Source organism: Gobius niger (assembly GCF_951799975.1).
Source record: "Gobius niger genome assembly, chromosome: 8".
NCBI classification, from domain to species: domain Eukaryota; kingdom Metazoa; phylum Chordata; class Actinopteri; order Gobiiformes; family Gobiidae; genus Gobius; species Gobius niger.
The window spans coordinates 21,112,285-21,129,604 of record NC_136859.1 but is presented as its reverse complement, the minus strand read 5'-3'; the positions used below and the strand labels follow the sequence as shown (position 1 = coordinate 21,129,604).

General features: G+C 40.1%; 1 protein-coding gene across 1 annotated transcript in view; it reads left to right on the top strand.

The window, feature by feature from the left end:
- Nucleotides 1-9,201: 9,201 nt before the first annotated feature.
- LOC306966381 (myelin basic protein-like) overlaps nt 9,202-17,320 on the top strand; it is a 40,917-nt gene continuing 32,798 nt past the window's right edge. The window contains exon 1 of the mRNA XM_079561129.1: nt 9,202-9,386. Within this exon, the coding sequence (XP_079417255.1) occupies nt 9,357-9,386 (30 nt within the window). The 5' untranslated portion in view covers nt 9,202-9,356. The remainder of the gene's footprint in view (nt 9,387-17,320) is intronic.

The following is a 17,320-nucleotide window of genomic DNA, read 5'->3' as shown; positions in this document are numbered from 1 at the left end:
TTAACTTAATGAATGTTTTCATTTTGATTGTGTCTATGTCTACACTGAAATAAGTTATTTCGGAAAGAGAAAGTGTTCAAGGTGAACTGCTTAAAGAAAAAAAAAAAAAAAAGCTCTAATTTGTCCTTCAGTTGGTTTTCTCCAACTTTCATGTGATCAGTGATTGGAAAGAAAGAAAGAAAGAAAGAAAGAAAGAAAGAAAGAAAGAAAGAAAGAAAGAAAGAAAGAAAGAAAGAAAGAAAGAAAGAAAGAAAGAAATGAAACAAAATCACTGTTGTCCTTCAGTAATAAATGGTTAAATTAAGTTGATAATAGTTATAAATGGCATCATGGCGACGTGTAAAGGCAGCAACCTCCCTCTCTCCCGGTACAGCTGCATTTTTTTCCTTTTTCTGCGAACTTCAGTTGTGGTTTCTGTGTTCCACATTGCTTTACTGGATACTTTTTTACATCTTTGCTGTGTTTTTGTGGGGTTCGGTGGTTTTTTTTTACTGCAGAAAGTCCATAATGGTCCTAAAGAAGCTTTGTAAAAGTAAACAGCTAGCTTATCAGCTAAACCTGTTTGAGACCTACACATTTCTTCTTATGAAACACTGAAGAGGCACCAAGAGCACATGCCTCCTATTGTTCTGGCTAAAGGATGTTCACTGGAGAATACAACAGATTAACTGCTAAGCTCTTCCCAGAAGATGGTGAAAGACTGATGTGGGGCGGAGGGAGCTGCGCAGGAGGAAGAGGAAAGAGGAGGAGGAGCTGAAACAGGGACAAACCCAGGAGGCACTGCACCGTTTCAGAGGATCAGAGGACACAGGTTGACCCACAGTGGCTGCGCAGCTCAGTCGCAGCGGCTCAGGACTAACACCTGAATGCTATTTTGTTGTACGCTTGTACAATGACAAATGATGCACTTACTTACTCACTTACAACTGCTAAAGGAGTCTGTGTTTTCCATTTTGTTTTGTTTTTTCTGCTCTCGTACCACCATTCAGTATAATCTTTCTTTAATGCATTTGTAGGAAATTTCATCTCACTCTCTACAGAAAAACGTCATGAAATCAATGAATGAATATCAGTTATGTTAACAATCATGCTCAGAACTTAAAACTTCTCATATTTCAAAAGCAATAAGGTTTACGAGTGAAAATGCCCTACACTTTCCAGGAAAATATTTTAAAAGGCCACTCGATATGCATTCATCATGATTTCCTGTCCATGCATAATATTGATGGGAACAAATAAATGAGTTGTGGGAGTGCCAGCACTGGCCTGAAATCTGCTTATGTCCGGCAGACACAGAAAATTCAATTCCAAGACATGAAGACCCTCAGGACACGGACTGGTTTGGCCTTGGAGTTCTTGTCTCAACTAGATGCACGGTACAATGGAGAGAGAGAGAGCGGCAAAAAAGACTACATCTGCAGGCTCGCTCTAAATTGAGAGGAAATCCATCTTGCTTTTGTATTCATGAGGGCTTTCAATCAGGCTTATTACATTCACAGCAAACAAATGGGAGAGAGGCACCGAGGGTATGTTTTTCAGGCCGTAATCAGGGAAAATCAGCATGTGATTCATATAATCATGAAATCAGCAGGATGTTTCCCTTTAGGCTCTTTCAAACAGAGTTCACCATCTGTCTTTGCGTTTAAGGACAAGTCACCACTGTTTATCCCCATGGGCCTTTTGTTCCAAAGGAAATGTGTAGCTCATTTTAATAACAAGTAAACCTCCATAGTATTCAGCTGGTAAACATCTCACCTGTGCATGCTAACAAAGGACTTTTAGCTTTGCTTGCTCACGGAGTGCCTCGGATGCCTTTTTTATACTGCAAAAAATAACAAGGTACACACAGCAAGTCATTCTGCACTGTTTTTTGCGAAACGGATAAACCACACTGTTTCAGCCTCATTGCCTTTGACCAATGCCGTACCATATCCATGACAACCAATGCGGTTTATGAGTGACGTTTGTGGGGTCATTTTGGACTCACCTCCACACAGGTCGCCTGCTTGGATCTTCACCATCCCCCACTTCAGCTAAACATCTGCAAAGGGCAGTGGCCAGTCCAGCGGGATCCGTTATCAGGACAATGGGGTTTCTCTGGCCATCCTTGCAGCTGAAAATGTGATCATCCTTACAAGCCTTTTTCTAAGGTCAAATTCTTTTTGCCCGGTCGAGTATATTATAATTTATGCGGGCAGTCTTCATCAGATTGGTGAAAATCTGACAGAAAGGCATGAGGCAGCTGTAGCTCAACAAGCCAACGACCACAGGCAGCATGATAAGTTGCACTATACAAGGGCAATCACTCAAATTGACCGTATTTACAGTGCAGGAGTTCTGACCGTCAGCATTGTACTTACAGATGAGGAGAATAGCGCGCAGCATGCTGGGTTAGTGCAAGATTTGCAAGAACACAGCCGTACAAACATCCATCTTCTTAGACTCATTGGAAAAAAAAAAGACAAAATCTCAGTAATGGTTTGTCCGCTCTCTTTCATAAAAAAGAAAAAGCAGTGACACGAATTAACTAGCAGCAATACAAAACAACCCAGTGTTTTGATTTTTATAATGCAGTATTGCTGTGTGACTGGTGTAGCCACTCTTCTCCTTCTCCTTCTCCTTCTCCTTCTCCTTCTCCTTCTTCTTCTTCATGGGGGGCATGTCATTGTGATGAGTGCATTCTGTAGCACACATTGTATCAGTTGGGCTTTTTGGCAAAGTATCATTAACCTGTAAAAATTGTCCTCTAACAGTCACAGAAACTGCAAACACAACAGGGCAATAGAATCTGGCCACGTTCTATCAGCAAGTGTATTGGCACAACATAAGGAACAAAAGAGGATGAAAATATAATTTGGGTAAAGCCGAATCAAACATCAAGCTTTCTAAGGGGTATAAACTTACATTCAACTTTTCACTTATACGGTTCACCTTCAGAGGTATATTCACATCATTGCTGTATAATATTGTGTTACTTTTTGGCACTTACAGTCAACAGCGCAGGAAAACAGACAGGGTGTAAGCAAGCTGTAACAGATTATGTGTGATAATAACAAAAGAAAGGGTTAAAAATAGGGACCAGCAGTCTTCTAGTGTTTGGCACTCTTATTGACAGGGAGAGAGCTGGAAAAAGTTCACTTTTGGAATAGGTTAGCATGATTGCATCAGTGAGCAGCTCGTGTTGGTTGTTTGGACACCCTAACACGCTAATCGACACTCGGACGATAAACACGCTTTTCCCAGTCTTTACAATTAAGGCTTGTAGTATGGGACTCAATGTTACGTTTGCAAGTTTCTGACTTGTGTATTTCAATTCAATTCAATTGGTTGTTTTCAGGTTCTAGAATGTGACACTACCCAGATTTTCTGCATTACACTTTCACAAGTCGTATCTAAAAAGAAAATGTATGAATTACAAAAAAATATCATTAATGTCATTGACTGGGTCCATGATCTCTTTGTACAAATCTCCTCAAAAGCAAAATAATAATTTTACCGGCCCCCCAGCTCATTAGTGCCAGATTTTGTCCCAGGTTCATAGTGATATAGTTGTGGTTCACTAAATGTATCTGGGAGAGAGACAGTTTGCAGTTTATTTGGTCCAATTATCCCATTGACTTCAATGGCTTTCAGCGACCGTTAACAATTTTCAGTTTCGTTTTACGTCACTTCCGGTCTCCATGGCCAACGCGGAAGTCATTTCTTTTTCCAAAATAAAAAGGTCTTTTTTTTTGCCAGATTTAGGGAAAATTAATTAACATGAATGTTGAATGCAATTGTGTTAACTACGTATCTGTGAAAATGTAGTCTAATGTGTCATATGCACTTTAAATATTACAGGCCTTTAGAACACTGTGATGTCACCTGAAACCCAGCAATACTTTATTTCGGACATTAAAATGTATTGAGACACATAAAAGCATAGTTATTTGTTGTGTAGGCTCAGAAGCCAGTGAGTCCATATAATGGAAAAGCGACGCACTGAGCTGAGTCCAGGGTTGGTCAATACAGTGGAGGATTAAGCAATCAGAGAAACGATTGGGCCGTACAATACAGTGGCTTACCCGAGTGTGAAAACATAAAAAAATAACTCTAATAAATCACACAGAAGATTGAGAAACAGCGCAATCTTCTGCCAAACAAACCGGCCAACGACTAAAATCATATGGGGCCAGATCTTGTGCAAACTACAACCTTTATTTACCCCATTGTGAGCTAAACAATGTTCATGTCTTGAGAGAGAAAGAGCTACAGAAAGAGCTGTGGTGCGGATTGGCCCGCTTGGCGTGAACGCGAAACAAAACAAATGCACATGTTCACCCCCCACTCCCCCACTCCCCCACAACCCCTCTCCCGACCACGGAGTCGATCTGGTTGGAGGATAAAGCGTTTCTCCACCCCAGTACTTCCTCCTTAAATGCGCCATGTCTGGAGTGGCAAGATCACAAAGTGAGCTCCTCCTTAGCGCAAAATGTTACGCTATAGTCTGCAATGTGCTCGGTTCAGGTGGGGATCAAGAAATTAAAGGCCCTATCAGGCATTTCTTTCTTTATAGGGCAACGTTTGTTTTGCCCCATAAAAGTGTGTTGTAAAAGTAGTACTTTATGAAAACATAAATTGGATGCGTACAGTCTGCATCATATTGATTTTTTTGTGGGGGGCAATTGTTCGATGTGGGCACCGTATACTTCGTACATAGCTTCACAGTCCTCCCATTCAGAAGTTGTCCAAAAAAAAAGTTAAAAAAATTGGGCATTCAATAACAAGTCAGGGAATTTAAGTTTGTTCTGATTCATACAGAGTCTTCCACATTTGAGTGATGTGTTTTTGCATTGGATTGTAAAATCAGTTTTATGATTGGCTGCAGAGGCCCAGATGCATTTTGAAGGAGTATGTGCTGGCCGGGATATTTGTGGAAAGCATTTCAAAGGAAAAGTAACTCTTCTTAAAATTAAATGCTCAGTTTTGCTTTTACAAAAGTGATACATTCATTGGTTGTTCTTGGGCTTCTTCAAGTGGATACTAAGGTCATCTGCGATTTTAAACTTTAATAAGACATTTAGAGAGGGCTAACACCCGGTTTAGATTTAATTTGGACCAACCAACATTTATTTTAGATCTGGTTAGTCCAATAAGAGAAAGAAGAGAAAGACGGGGTATATTAGATCATAAAAACATAATGCGATACACTATAAAGTTCTTTTTAGTGCATCATTCTAGTTCTATTTTCAATTAATTCATTAAACGGTTCATTAAGTATGTCTCACAGAGTTAATACAATGCACTCTCTCTAATAAGACTCAACAAACAGTGGTAGTATCTCTTTCCCTAGGTCATTTTGTTTGTTTTACTCTGGCAATGTTTTTTTGTTTTTTTCTGCAAAGCAATTTCCTTGTGAATTAAGGTCATCATCCGTTTTCTATTTGCTAAACTTTCAGTTCAAACTTTTCTTAATGTAGTTTTACAGAAATAGGCAAACACACATTCATTTTACCTTAAAAAGGATGCGTCAGCAGAGCGCTGATGGAGTTTGAACAGTGTGCTGAATCATAGTTCCTATGGATCAATGCAGAGAAAGATGAACTGTATCAGAACAATGTACAATACAATACAATGTACAATATACAGCAACACTTCTTTAAAATGTCAGCACTTCTTTAAAATGTCAGTTTATTGCAGATAAATAAAAACAGTCCACTCCACCAATTTTGAATTTGATGAATGCATTTCCTGTTTCAGAAAATAGACTTATATGTCTTGTTATTGATGGCTCTCATCCAAAAGTCCAGCACAGAGGAACATACAGCCTATTTATAGCAAGAACTAATGTCATCACTATCACAGTAAGATCATTTGCACATGAATTGAAAATAACACCATTTAATAGGTGCACCTTCATAAAATTATCATGCCTAATTTTTTATGAGCACTTGTACTATACTATGTTTGCATATATTATTTTGAAGATATTCAAGTTAAGACATTCTAATTTAGTGCTTCTGGCAACTTCAGCAGCATGGAGTGGTAGAGTGGGTTGTCTTGTGACCGGAGAGTCAGTGCATGGTAGTGAACGGGTGAATGGTAAACGAGTTATGGCAGACAGGGATGCCCTGTTATAACTGCATTCACCATGCTACAATCAGTTTTGCCACTGCTACCATGAAAAAGTAATTTGATTTACTGATTATTGATTTCTGATTAGTCCTTTAAACAATAACCTAATTGCTTTACTGATTACTTGATTTTGAAAGTAACTAACTAAGTTAGATTAATTAAGTTACTTTATTAGTCACATCCAGCAGCTGCCAACAACACCTTCACCGCCTCAACATACAAATGACAACCGGTTTTGCCAAGATTCATTTTATTGGAAGAGCATTTTGACAGTAACATCAACAATGCTGACACAAACTCAGAACAGTGACCGAGTGAGAACACACACATCTCTCTCCTCCCTCCATTATTGTTTATGTTTATATTGTGGGTGCTTGGTAGGAATTAGGAGTTATTCTCATGAAAACATGACTTGTCACATACGCTACGTCACCCCTTGAGGCGTAAGAAGAAATATCTTAAGATAAGATAAATAATTTGATTACTGGTTTGGAAATAGTAACACGTTCCTGAAAAAAAGGGGTAATAATAGAAAAAACATGAACAAACCCAGGAGGCGCTGCACCGTTTCAGAGGATCAGAGGAGCTTGAAGGCAGCCAGCCAGGTTTCCTCCAAAAACATGCTGGTCAGGTTGGCCCAAAATGGCAGCGCGCTCTGTTGCAGCAGCTCAGGACTAACACGGGAACACAATTCTGTAATAGTAATTTATTACATGAAATAACTCGTTACTGGCATCACTGAATGCAATAGACAGTGGTGTCCAACCTGTTTACCTAATTGTGCCAGAGACAGGAAGTTCTAAACTACGGCCACGTCAAATGGAAAGCATATATGATGGCCATACTATGAGCATTTAAGCAACCGCCCTCTCTTTGGGTACAACTGCATTTTTTGCCTTTTTCTGCCATGTGTGGTTTCAGTGTACTACATTGTTTTACTGGATACTTTTGTGGTGGATTTTTTTTTTTACAGCAGAAAGTCCATAATGGTCCTGAAGAAAGCAGCTTTTTAAAAGTAAACAGCTAGCTTATCAGCTACACCCATTTGAGACATATGTCTTCTTATGAAACACTGAAGAGGCACCAAGAGCCCCCTACACCTGCAGCACAGTGGAGGCATCACATCAGGCGCTAGGAAACAAGGAAGGGACAAACAAGAAGGTATCTGCGCAAGACTCACAGCTAAGCCACACATGCCTTCTATTGTTCATGATAATGGACGTTCGCTGGGCAATAAAACAGATTAACTGCTAAGCTCCTCCCAGAAGATGGTGAAAGACTGTTGTGGAGCGGAGGAAGAGGAAGGAGAAGATGGAGGAGCTGACCAGTGCAGGACACCATGCTCTGAAATAGGGACAAACCCAAGAGGCGCTGCACCGTATCTGAGGATCAGAGGACTGAAGGTGGCCAGCCAGGTTTCTTCCAGGTATGGGCTATATGCACAGTGACCCCACGTGATTTCCGCCTGGACAGTGAACCAGACGCTTTCCTTCCTGTCCGTTATCTCTTACCTTTAAAAATTAGCAGTGTCCCACAGAAATGAAGCGATAGCTCACGATTTGGTAAAGGACAGTGAGTAAAAGTTCGGATGTGGCTGGAGCAGGTTAAAAAATATTACGTAAGACGTAAGGACTTCACCGTGTTCATAACGGTGGATGTTTTTGTCTTGAGGCTAACAAAAAAAAAATTAAAACTAGCACAAAGTTTTAAACGAGCCTGTGCAAAAAAGAATCGTCCTGTTAGTTTAACACTAGCCTTTAGCTCTAAGATAAAAGCTTGTACCTTACGACCGCTGGCGTTTCCTTTGGGTGCAGGGTACACAGTGAACATGATGTTTGTAATACGTTGCTGTGACTCCATCAGTAACTCACTGTCCTTAACCAGATCCTGAGCTATCTCTATATTTGTGTGGGGCCCTGCTAGTTGTGAAAGTAAACGATCACCAACAGGAATTACAGTGTCTGGCTTACTGTCCAGGAAGACATCACTGGGGAAACTGTGCATATAGCCTATTACGGTTTCCCCGACCTCGAAAAACATGCCTGTCAGGTTGGCCCACAGTGGCGGCGAGACTCAGACGCAGCTGCTCAGGACTAACATTTGAACACAATGTCATTGTATGGTTGTACAATGACAAATAAAGCACATACTTACTTACTTAGCCAAAAGAAATTGGTGTGTTCTCTGTACTTGCATCTTTTCTAATGTATTTTGTTTTACTGTTTAATTAGTAATTTTAATTAAAACAAAAAGACTTGCGTCATTTTGTGGGCGCAAGTCTTTCCCACAAAATGACTAAACAAGCATTGGCCCCATAGATCACAGGTCACAGCCGACCTGCAAAGTAAAAGGTGAAGTTTCATTTGCCACCATGCCTGTCCTACTGCAAATAATGTTGTCAAAAATAAACAATACTCCGATTGCAGCAAATGTTGAATGAAAAAATAAGCCAAATGAAATGGAACGAAATCAGACATTTCATGCACCTTTCACTATCAGAGTAAAAGAAAGAAGTGTAGTTTATTTTCGTGTTGGAATTGCAAATGGTTAGTGGTTTACAATTAAGACGCAATGGAAATGGTAAAAAGGCAGACAATGTAGGTTGTAATGTTTTTGACCACCAGCCTGGCTCCACATCATGGAGATGGGTCCCCGAGCTGCCAGCCCATATGGCAAGCTCACTGCTGCCCAGCGACATTGAGGATGGGTCAAATGCAGAGTATAACTTCACTTAAATGTGTCTAGTGTTCATTAAAAAAGGAATTGTTCTTAACACTGCACCTTTTTTTCTTGAAAGGCCCTTATAAAATCGAGTTAATAATATAGTAATAGAGTCATAGGGCATTGCGCACTCATAAACAACGATGTGTGACTTCTTGCCAGCATGCCAAAGTCAGGACTTACCTGTCATTTAGCACGCAGGAGGTACAGTATCGGCCATGAGGCTGGCTGTGTTTATCGGAGCGCTCATATCTTGGCGGCTTAACTGCGCTCGGCCCCACCCCTTTACAAACATCATCACCACTGTATCTAAATCAGGAAGCACCGCCGTCACACGTTTCTCTTCTCGTTTTCCCCCCCGTTTTCTTTTATTTAATTATTTTGTACGGACGCTTTCGGGTGACCACGGCAACGGACAGGAAGGAGGGGAAGACGTTGATTTGGTCGCCGATCCCAGACGACAAGCCGTGGAGAAGATACACTGACAGTTTCGGTACATTCAGTGCGAGGCTGCGCTTTGGATGCATTTGGCACAGACTAAACAGACACGGGTATGTGCACGGTGACACAGTGATGTACTGGCAATGTAAAGAAAATAGCATAATACAAAAATGTAGCGTGGATTTATGCCATACGTTACGTTTACGCACACGGTGTAAAAAAAAACAAACAGCTTTGTCCACGTCGTCGACTTGTTTACAACTGCACTTGGGAAGCCGCTGCTGGTGGAAAACGCGCTAGGAATTAAATATTGGCGCTCCTCGTGTTTTGCTAGCGTGTGGTAGCCGTACGGAGCAAGTGTTGTTTATTAACTCGCATCACTGTCACAATGCTGTCACTTTATTTTAGTCATGTGCGCGCTCTTCCTCCCCATACGCTACGCTGCAGCACCCACCAGGCACTACTCACAGCTGCACTGGCCCCATTCTCGCCTGTAATCAACCTCAGCATTTCTATCAATTTATGCTATTTGTCTAAGAGCAATGTAGATTTTGCGGCATAGTATATGTCTTAAAAGCAGGTCTAAACATAGGGCTTTAAAATCGATCTGTACAGAGAATGTGTAAAATAGGGATGTAAAACAACAGTTAAAGGATGTGACATTGTTATTATTATTTGTGTTGTTATTTTTGTGTGCGGATTGAAAAGTACAGCTGTAGTACGCATGCAGACAAACTGTTGGCAACAGAAAGTGGCAAGACAGCACTGCACATCTACCACCACACTCAAGTCTACCATCACACTTTTGCAGTACAAGACAAGACTGCATTTGTTCGAGCTGTTGCCTGCAAATACTTGAGGAGGCCTTGAGCACTTGGTGTTACATCACCAAGCTTTAATCAAGGGCTGCTTTACAATAAGCACCACTTGTTTCTTCAGTCACTGCAGTGCAGCAGTGTCTACCACACTAACCCTTATGGCTCAGAGCAGATGAAGATGGTATTGAACAGAATTGAAGAATTGGAACTCATGGTCTCAGTTAACACGTATGTTTCTTTGCTGGTTTTAATATGCACTGGGTGAGTAGAGCTCAGGTACCAGTGCAAAACACGTAGCTTGGAAATTTATGGTCTGTGTCATGATCTTACTGTACACAAATCAGATGTCAGATGAAACTGTGAGTCACCTCATTTCGACACACCGTACGTATCCCTACTTGAAACTTGGATGTATTTAATTTCAGTCATGCCCCCCTCTGTCATCAGTCTGCATGACCCAGCTTGCCTTTTACTTTTATAATAAATATCTATTTGGCATGTTTATGAAGGCACTCATTCATCCAGGGAGTATCCACAATCTATTTGGCATGTTCTGTTCTGTCTGTTAGAAAATGAAAACTTTAAATCTAGACTATATTTACTTGCTAAACCTGGCCCTGAGTAGTGCAGGAATGTTTGAACTCGACAGGCCTGGCCTCAGCCCATACAGGAGACAAATACCTCAAAAATTGCCAAGGCGTCACATGCTGTGTAGACCACACTGCATTCCTTTCTCATGGTAAAAAACAGAATGCAGTTCCCCCTCGCTGAAGCCATATTATGTGCCACTTATAGTTTCTGACACCGCTTTGCCTTCGTCTGTGCTTGCTTTACTTGAATTGCACCAAATCCTACGTCTGTGTTTTGCAGTTGACGTTTGAGGTTAGTCAACATCCGTCTCCGCAGACTGACAGCCAGGCTTCCTGTATTTTCTCAGTTTCCATCTTGTTGGTGCTTCTGCCTGTACTTGGCAGACAGGTTGAGTCACATTACCTGCTATGCTGCTACCTCCTGTGCAGCAAGGCCCTCGTTCTATCCAAGGCGTGGTTTTGCTTACAGAACATCCTGACATCTGCTGTGGTGTCATAGCTTGTAGCATCGTAGGAATCTCGCTGTGATCCCAGCAGATGGTGAACACTTGCCAACCATTTATGAAGAGGCTGGATGAGTTGATGCCAAACCCCAGTAGTCAGTTTCTCCCAAGAGTTTTTTTATTTACTTTTCTTCAGCCTGCACCAAACGCTCTGAGCTTTGGACACAACCGCATTACATTAAAAATCTTTCCTGGCTAATACGTGCTCTCAACTCTCTCGTATCATCAGAAGCACTTCATCTTATTGAGGCTGGTCTCTTAAGCATAGCATGTGTTGAGAGGCTGCCACGTTTGTAGCGTGATATACATGAGAGGACGGTCCACTCATTGTAGTGTCATAAGCTCACATTGATGTTTTGGCGGACAGCTGAAGCCTTTGGGCAGGCCTCAGTTGTGTGTAGTGGTGAAGCGATCACGGTTCAGTGGTTACAGAGCTGTCCAAACTCGCCTCGGTCTATTCTGCTCCCACTTTCAACTGTCAACATTGACTCTGTGATATCAGCCCGTGTTAACTAGGTCCTGTATGTTGTCCATTTGGTCAGTGGTGGATATGCCCGCTGAACTCCTAAATTCAGTCTGTTCTTCTTCAGTGTTTGTCAGAGGAAATGATTACTTCTGTTGCAATATCAGTTGGAGACGAGTCTTGACACCGCTGGCTCCATTTGTTTATTCGTACAAAAATGCTGCTTTCACGCTGACAATTTTTAACACTGGAGCATGACGTTTCTGTTTTACTGTGAAAATGTTTTTTTTTTCCAATCTGGAGTTCACTTGCTCTGAAGGCTAGCAGAGAAATAAATATTTCAGAAGAAAGTGTTAAATTGCAGATTTGGACATCACTGGTCAATCATGTGGGATGTCAACAAAAACATGAAAAGATTAGACAGGTTAAATGAATATCGTTCAGTATCTCAGGATAGTAACAAACTCATGTTGCAATAGTGTTACTTAAAATTGATACAGATAATGAATAGCTTAATTAAGTTATCAGTACTCAGGGTTTAATGTTTCACTGTACCTACTGTATCTCCTGTCATGCAGCCACCCCTCCCCCACTGACCATGCACCCAATGCTCATGCTCTATATTATTATGTAAGTGATTCAGAGCACAGTGGTAGGAAGCAGCTTAGGGGTTAAAGCCTGTGTGAACATGTCCAGAGTAATAGAGGAACTCTTCACACACACATTAAAGTTCATCTGTGAATTTCCCCATTGTGAGATCAGTAAAATCACATTTTATCTTCAGCTTCCCTGTAGTGTAGATATCAGACTTGAGAGCAACAATTAAAATAATTCATCTGGATCTACTTCATCCATTGCTATGTCCATATTATATAAATAAATATACAATTATCCTGTATATTTGATTTAAAAAAACGTATATTCTTGCCATGGCATTGTGAGTTTGATTTCCAACTTTGCAGAAATTGGTAGATAATTATTACAGTACCGACTTCAATAAATGATAGATAAACAATATTGTATTGTACTGTTATATTGCTCAATATTTATCTTTATCATTATTACATTTAATTCCTTTTTTTGTTATCACTGATTTCCATGTTAATTACAAGTCGTGTGTATTGAAGTATTTTCAGAGCAAGGGATTACTCAGATTTCTATTTTTTAAGTTAGTGTCATCAAGTGGTCCTTAATAATATTGTTTATTAAAATATTTTCCTGGCTCAATATATCGAATTTCAGAGTTTGGTCTTGTATTACATTCACTATGTCTTCTTGTTTCAACAATTGTTTAAAAGATTATTTTGTAAAGACACTAGGTATGACATGATTTTGTTTAAATACCTTACGTGTTTCGACGGAGTGAGAATTTTACTTCCGTCTTCCTCAGAGGCCTCTGTTGAAAAGCGTGAGGTAAAAACTAAATTTTGTAATACCATGTGTCTTTCTAAAATAACTCTTTAAACAATTGTTCAAATTGTGTTATCGCGACAGGTCTATGTATGCAGAAAGTACCTCTTTAGATTTTCTATATAATTCATCAAAATCCTTACCTGTCAATAAAGCCTTCCATGGCTCAACATATAAAATACCTGAAAATTAGCTTGTGTTTCAAGCCTCTGCTGATCAAAGTTGCTTGAATTCTCCAAAACTTCTAAATCTAGTTTGAAATTTTATGACTCTCCTCAAAATGAAAAATCTCAGTAAGGCATTACCAGCTGACAGTGGCACAACAGCTGGCACAACAAGCTCCCAAGTCAGTATCCACTCAATATTGAAAAGCAGAAGACCTCTGGGTAATCTGAGGGTGTGCATCCATACATGCAAAACAACTAGACGCTTTGCATATAATCTGAAGATTTTGCATAATCGGTCCATTCAATTGGCTAAATATAATTAAAATAACCCAATTTCGGCTAACTCTCTCAGGTCTTGTTGAAGAAGTTACAGCCTTTAAAGTTTCTTCCCTCTGCTGCAGCTTTTGGTTCCCTTATTAGTTGTTATTCTGCTTTGTAAGAACACTTGGATATAGTGAGCTCAGAAAATTGCACTTGCACTGACTTGTTTACCTGCATCCATCATTTTTATAATCCCATCCCCACGGGAATCAATTTAATGTTATCCTGCTCTTTGTCTTAGGAAAATATTGCTCATCCAATGGCGTTGTGTAAACAGTTCATAAACCAATGTAGACACACTATATAGATGGATGGAGACCACTTTTTGGTACAGTTAAGATTGTTTTGTCCTCTGAGTGCTGAGAGCAAGTGTTTTATGGTTTTGGCTCTTGTGGGGATTATCTGTTCTCCCTTTTCTCAGCGTAATAAAAGTTCAATTCAAGACGATTCTAGACCCACTTTATTAATGATTTAGTCTTGATCTGGGCCAGTGGTGTTTGGAATGTGAACTATTTAATAAAATGGAGAAAGCTTGAGAGCCAGTGCAACGATCTATGCATTTCAAAACAGCAGGTTTTGTCACAATAAGACCACCTGGAGAAAGGATCATTTTCTTGCCAATTGCAAACTTTTAATTGCATTGCCATCTCTATCGTGATGAATTGCGCTGGAGCAGTGTGCGAGCCTTGTGAAAACAGCAGCAACTTTGTGAGAACTGGAGATTTGAACAGCCTCAGGTGTTGCTCCTCAGACAGACATGTAATGGCACAAAAGGTCTGCTTTGACTTGTTTTATGGAACCAGTGTATTTTCCATGATGCAAAGGAATGTTAAAGTTATGGCATGTTTGTAAGTGGAAGTGGTTAACCTGTTTTTTAAATGTAATTAATGCAATATATTTTTCTATTCTTGATTTAGCGTTTCTTCATTCCAAGCCAAAAGTTGATGCTGCTTTTGATTTGCTGTTCAACCGGATGTGTACATATTGTGTGTGGTTTTGTGTTTTGTGAACTGAATGGCTAGCCCACAAGCCATAGCATTTCGAAATATCAGGCCCCAGTAAAAAAAATGGTGAAAGAGCCCTTGTTTAGATGCTAAAAATAAAAAAGATGAAAATAGAAATGAAACTAGGTCCGCTCAAAATTGCAGACGTCACACAGTTTCACTATACAGTAAATCTATAAAGCAGTTGGATCATTTATCCTTCATAACTTTGCCTTTTCTTTGAGGTCATCTCATCAACAGGGTTTCATTGACAAATTTGTCTCTCAACAGCATGATAACCAATTTGCTCATTATTGCTGACTGTACATTTTATTCATAGCCTCAATCATAACTCCTTGGAATAAGCAGCAATATGGGATTGGATTTTGAGCTGTGCCATCTCCATCTGTGAAAAGTTTCAGTTCGTTGTGTATGGGGAAAGACTTTCATACAGAAGTGCTAAAAAGTTTGAGAGTTGTTACTGCTGCGTGGCCTCGCACCCGCCTCTCCTCTTCTGCCAATACCTCTCGCTCGATTATGCAATTTCCATTCTCTTGCATGTCCTCGCAAGGATAGCAGCAGTTGAGATTGTGCAACAATCCGGAGTGAAACTCTAAGGACTCTCGCATTCAGTCCCATATCATCTCACTTAGGATCCGCAGGATGTGGATTTTTGTTAAGTCAGCAGTTTTACTTATTCATTGTTTAGACCTAGCAGATGGGATTGAGTCCATTTGCAGAGCCTTTAAGGGTGCTCTTAGTGCTGTTGTTTTGCTATGGCTATTAGACTAAATGCCTAGATTGTGTGGTTGTATCGTGAAATGTGAGGACTGAGTTAGCATTGAGCATACCACTGACAAATTCACCGCTGAGTCTCAGAGTAATTTTTGGAAAACTCGGATCTACTTTACCCAGAAACCTATTTAGCCGATTGTCCAATCAAAACCCTGGCAATATTCAAAGTCCATTATGGTTAATGGCTTTAGCTTGGTCAGCCAAATTCCCAAAGATGTGTGTGACCTGCCGTTATCTCCATGAGTTATGGGTGATTGAAGAGTATTACTTTGAAAATGGTCCCAAGTCACTGAATAGCTTAGGTCTCCTACTGCTACTAAACCCTCGATCTATGATGGGAATGTCTCATACAAATCTGTGTCATTAATATGAGGGAGGAACCATCAGTTTCTTTTTCTCCCAGTAGGACGGAAGAATCGTTACACACAGGTCGGAGCGTGATTCTGAGTCAGCTGCTCTGTTGGGAATGGCTGAGTCATTTCAAAAACTTTACTATGGGTACAAAGCTATGCCAAAGCTAAAGAGGTGCCCCAAATGCCTGACATCAGTTGTGTGTCAAGTGCTTAATGATTGATGATAGCCTTTAATGATGCAAACTTGCAAAGTGCCCCTAAAGTAGTGACTGTAAAGCCTAGACATGCTTTCAGTATAGCAATCAGTAATTCTGTTCTGCATTGCATGAAACTAAGATAGATACATGGAGACCTTCAACAGTGGCCGGTATTGTTTCATAACTTTAGGTGACCCCGCCTTGATCTGTTGACCCTTGATCGAAAGTATGTTTGCAGAGTGTAAACTCGGCAACTGAATCCTACAGGTTAAGGCTCAAGAGTTTCAAATATTTTTCTCTGAACCGGCACATCAGTGCATTCACAGTGAAGTCCTTCTTAACTATCCAGCAGCATCTTCAAACATTGATGGATGAAAGGCTCAGGTGGAATAAAGTTGCCCCTTTGTATCTGTGTAGCTGATGTGAATAATATTCAGAAGGGTGGTTTTGGAAAGTGGGATTCATCAGTCTACTGTGCCAAGTTACTTTAGGATAGACAAACAACAAAAGCATGAAAAGAGGTAATCTACTGAGTTTGTCTATGTTGCTCACAACATGATAAATGGCCCCTCTATATTTGAAATCTCATTTTGTCCATCAATATTGGGGACTATGGAGCTGTTACAGAGAGTATAATAACTAGATTTTGATAAATGTCAGAAGTGAAGAAAATACCTTCACTCAAGTTCAAAACAGAAAAAACCTTCTCAACAATATTTTTTTTCAAAAACTTTTTCAAGTTAAGAGCTTGCAAATGTATCAAGTTGTGCAAATGTATAAAGTTGTGCACCGAACAATTCCATGGCTTGTTTTTGCAAGAACAGTAAATCTAATGCAAATATTAGTACAGCTATCATCATCACTATGGTCCCCAAACCTTACACAAAGTTCTCAAAGTATATCCATCAAATATTTATCTAACACAAAGGCTTCATACCACAACATTTCTGCTTTTTGACATCTGGTGCAGTTTCTCTGACGAAGATGTGTAGAGATGACTTTCCTGTTATTGCTAAAGGCGACAGGATGGTTAGCTTTCCCATTAAAACAGAATGTGATGAAGAAGATCAATGATAAGCTTTATATTGCAGACCTGATTGAAGCTGTAAAGTTGTGAGCTAGACCATAAGAGGTCTGTCTGACCCACTCCACAGGATAGCACTTCAAAACAATTGCTTGGCTGATGACTGAGATGAATCTGGCTTACAAGGAGAGACTCAATATAAGGTGCAAGTTGTAAGTACTTTTTCCTACATTTTAATTTCTAGCCTTTGTAGAATTTGTTCCCAGCTGTCAGAGTATAAAACCTTAAAACCTTCACGCTGCTGAAAATGTAAGCACATTTTTGTGTTCACTCTGTATTGTTGAGAGTGCATGGTTTAAAAAGCAGCAGCTTTGAGTAAACAGTGCTTCCCCTCTGTGTTCCCGTTTCAGGGAACAATGC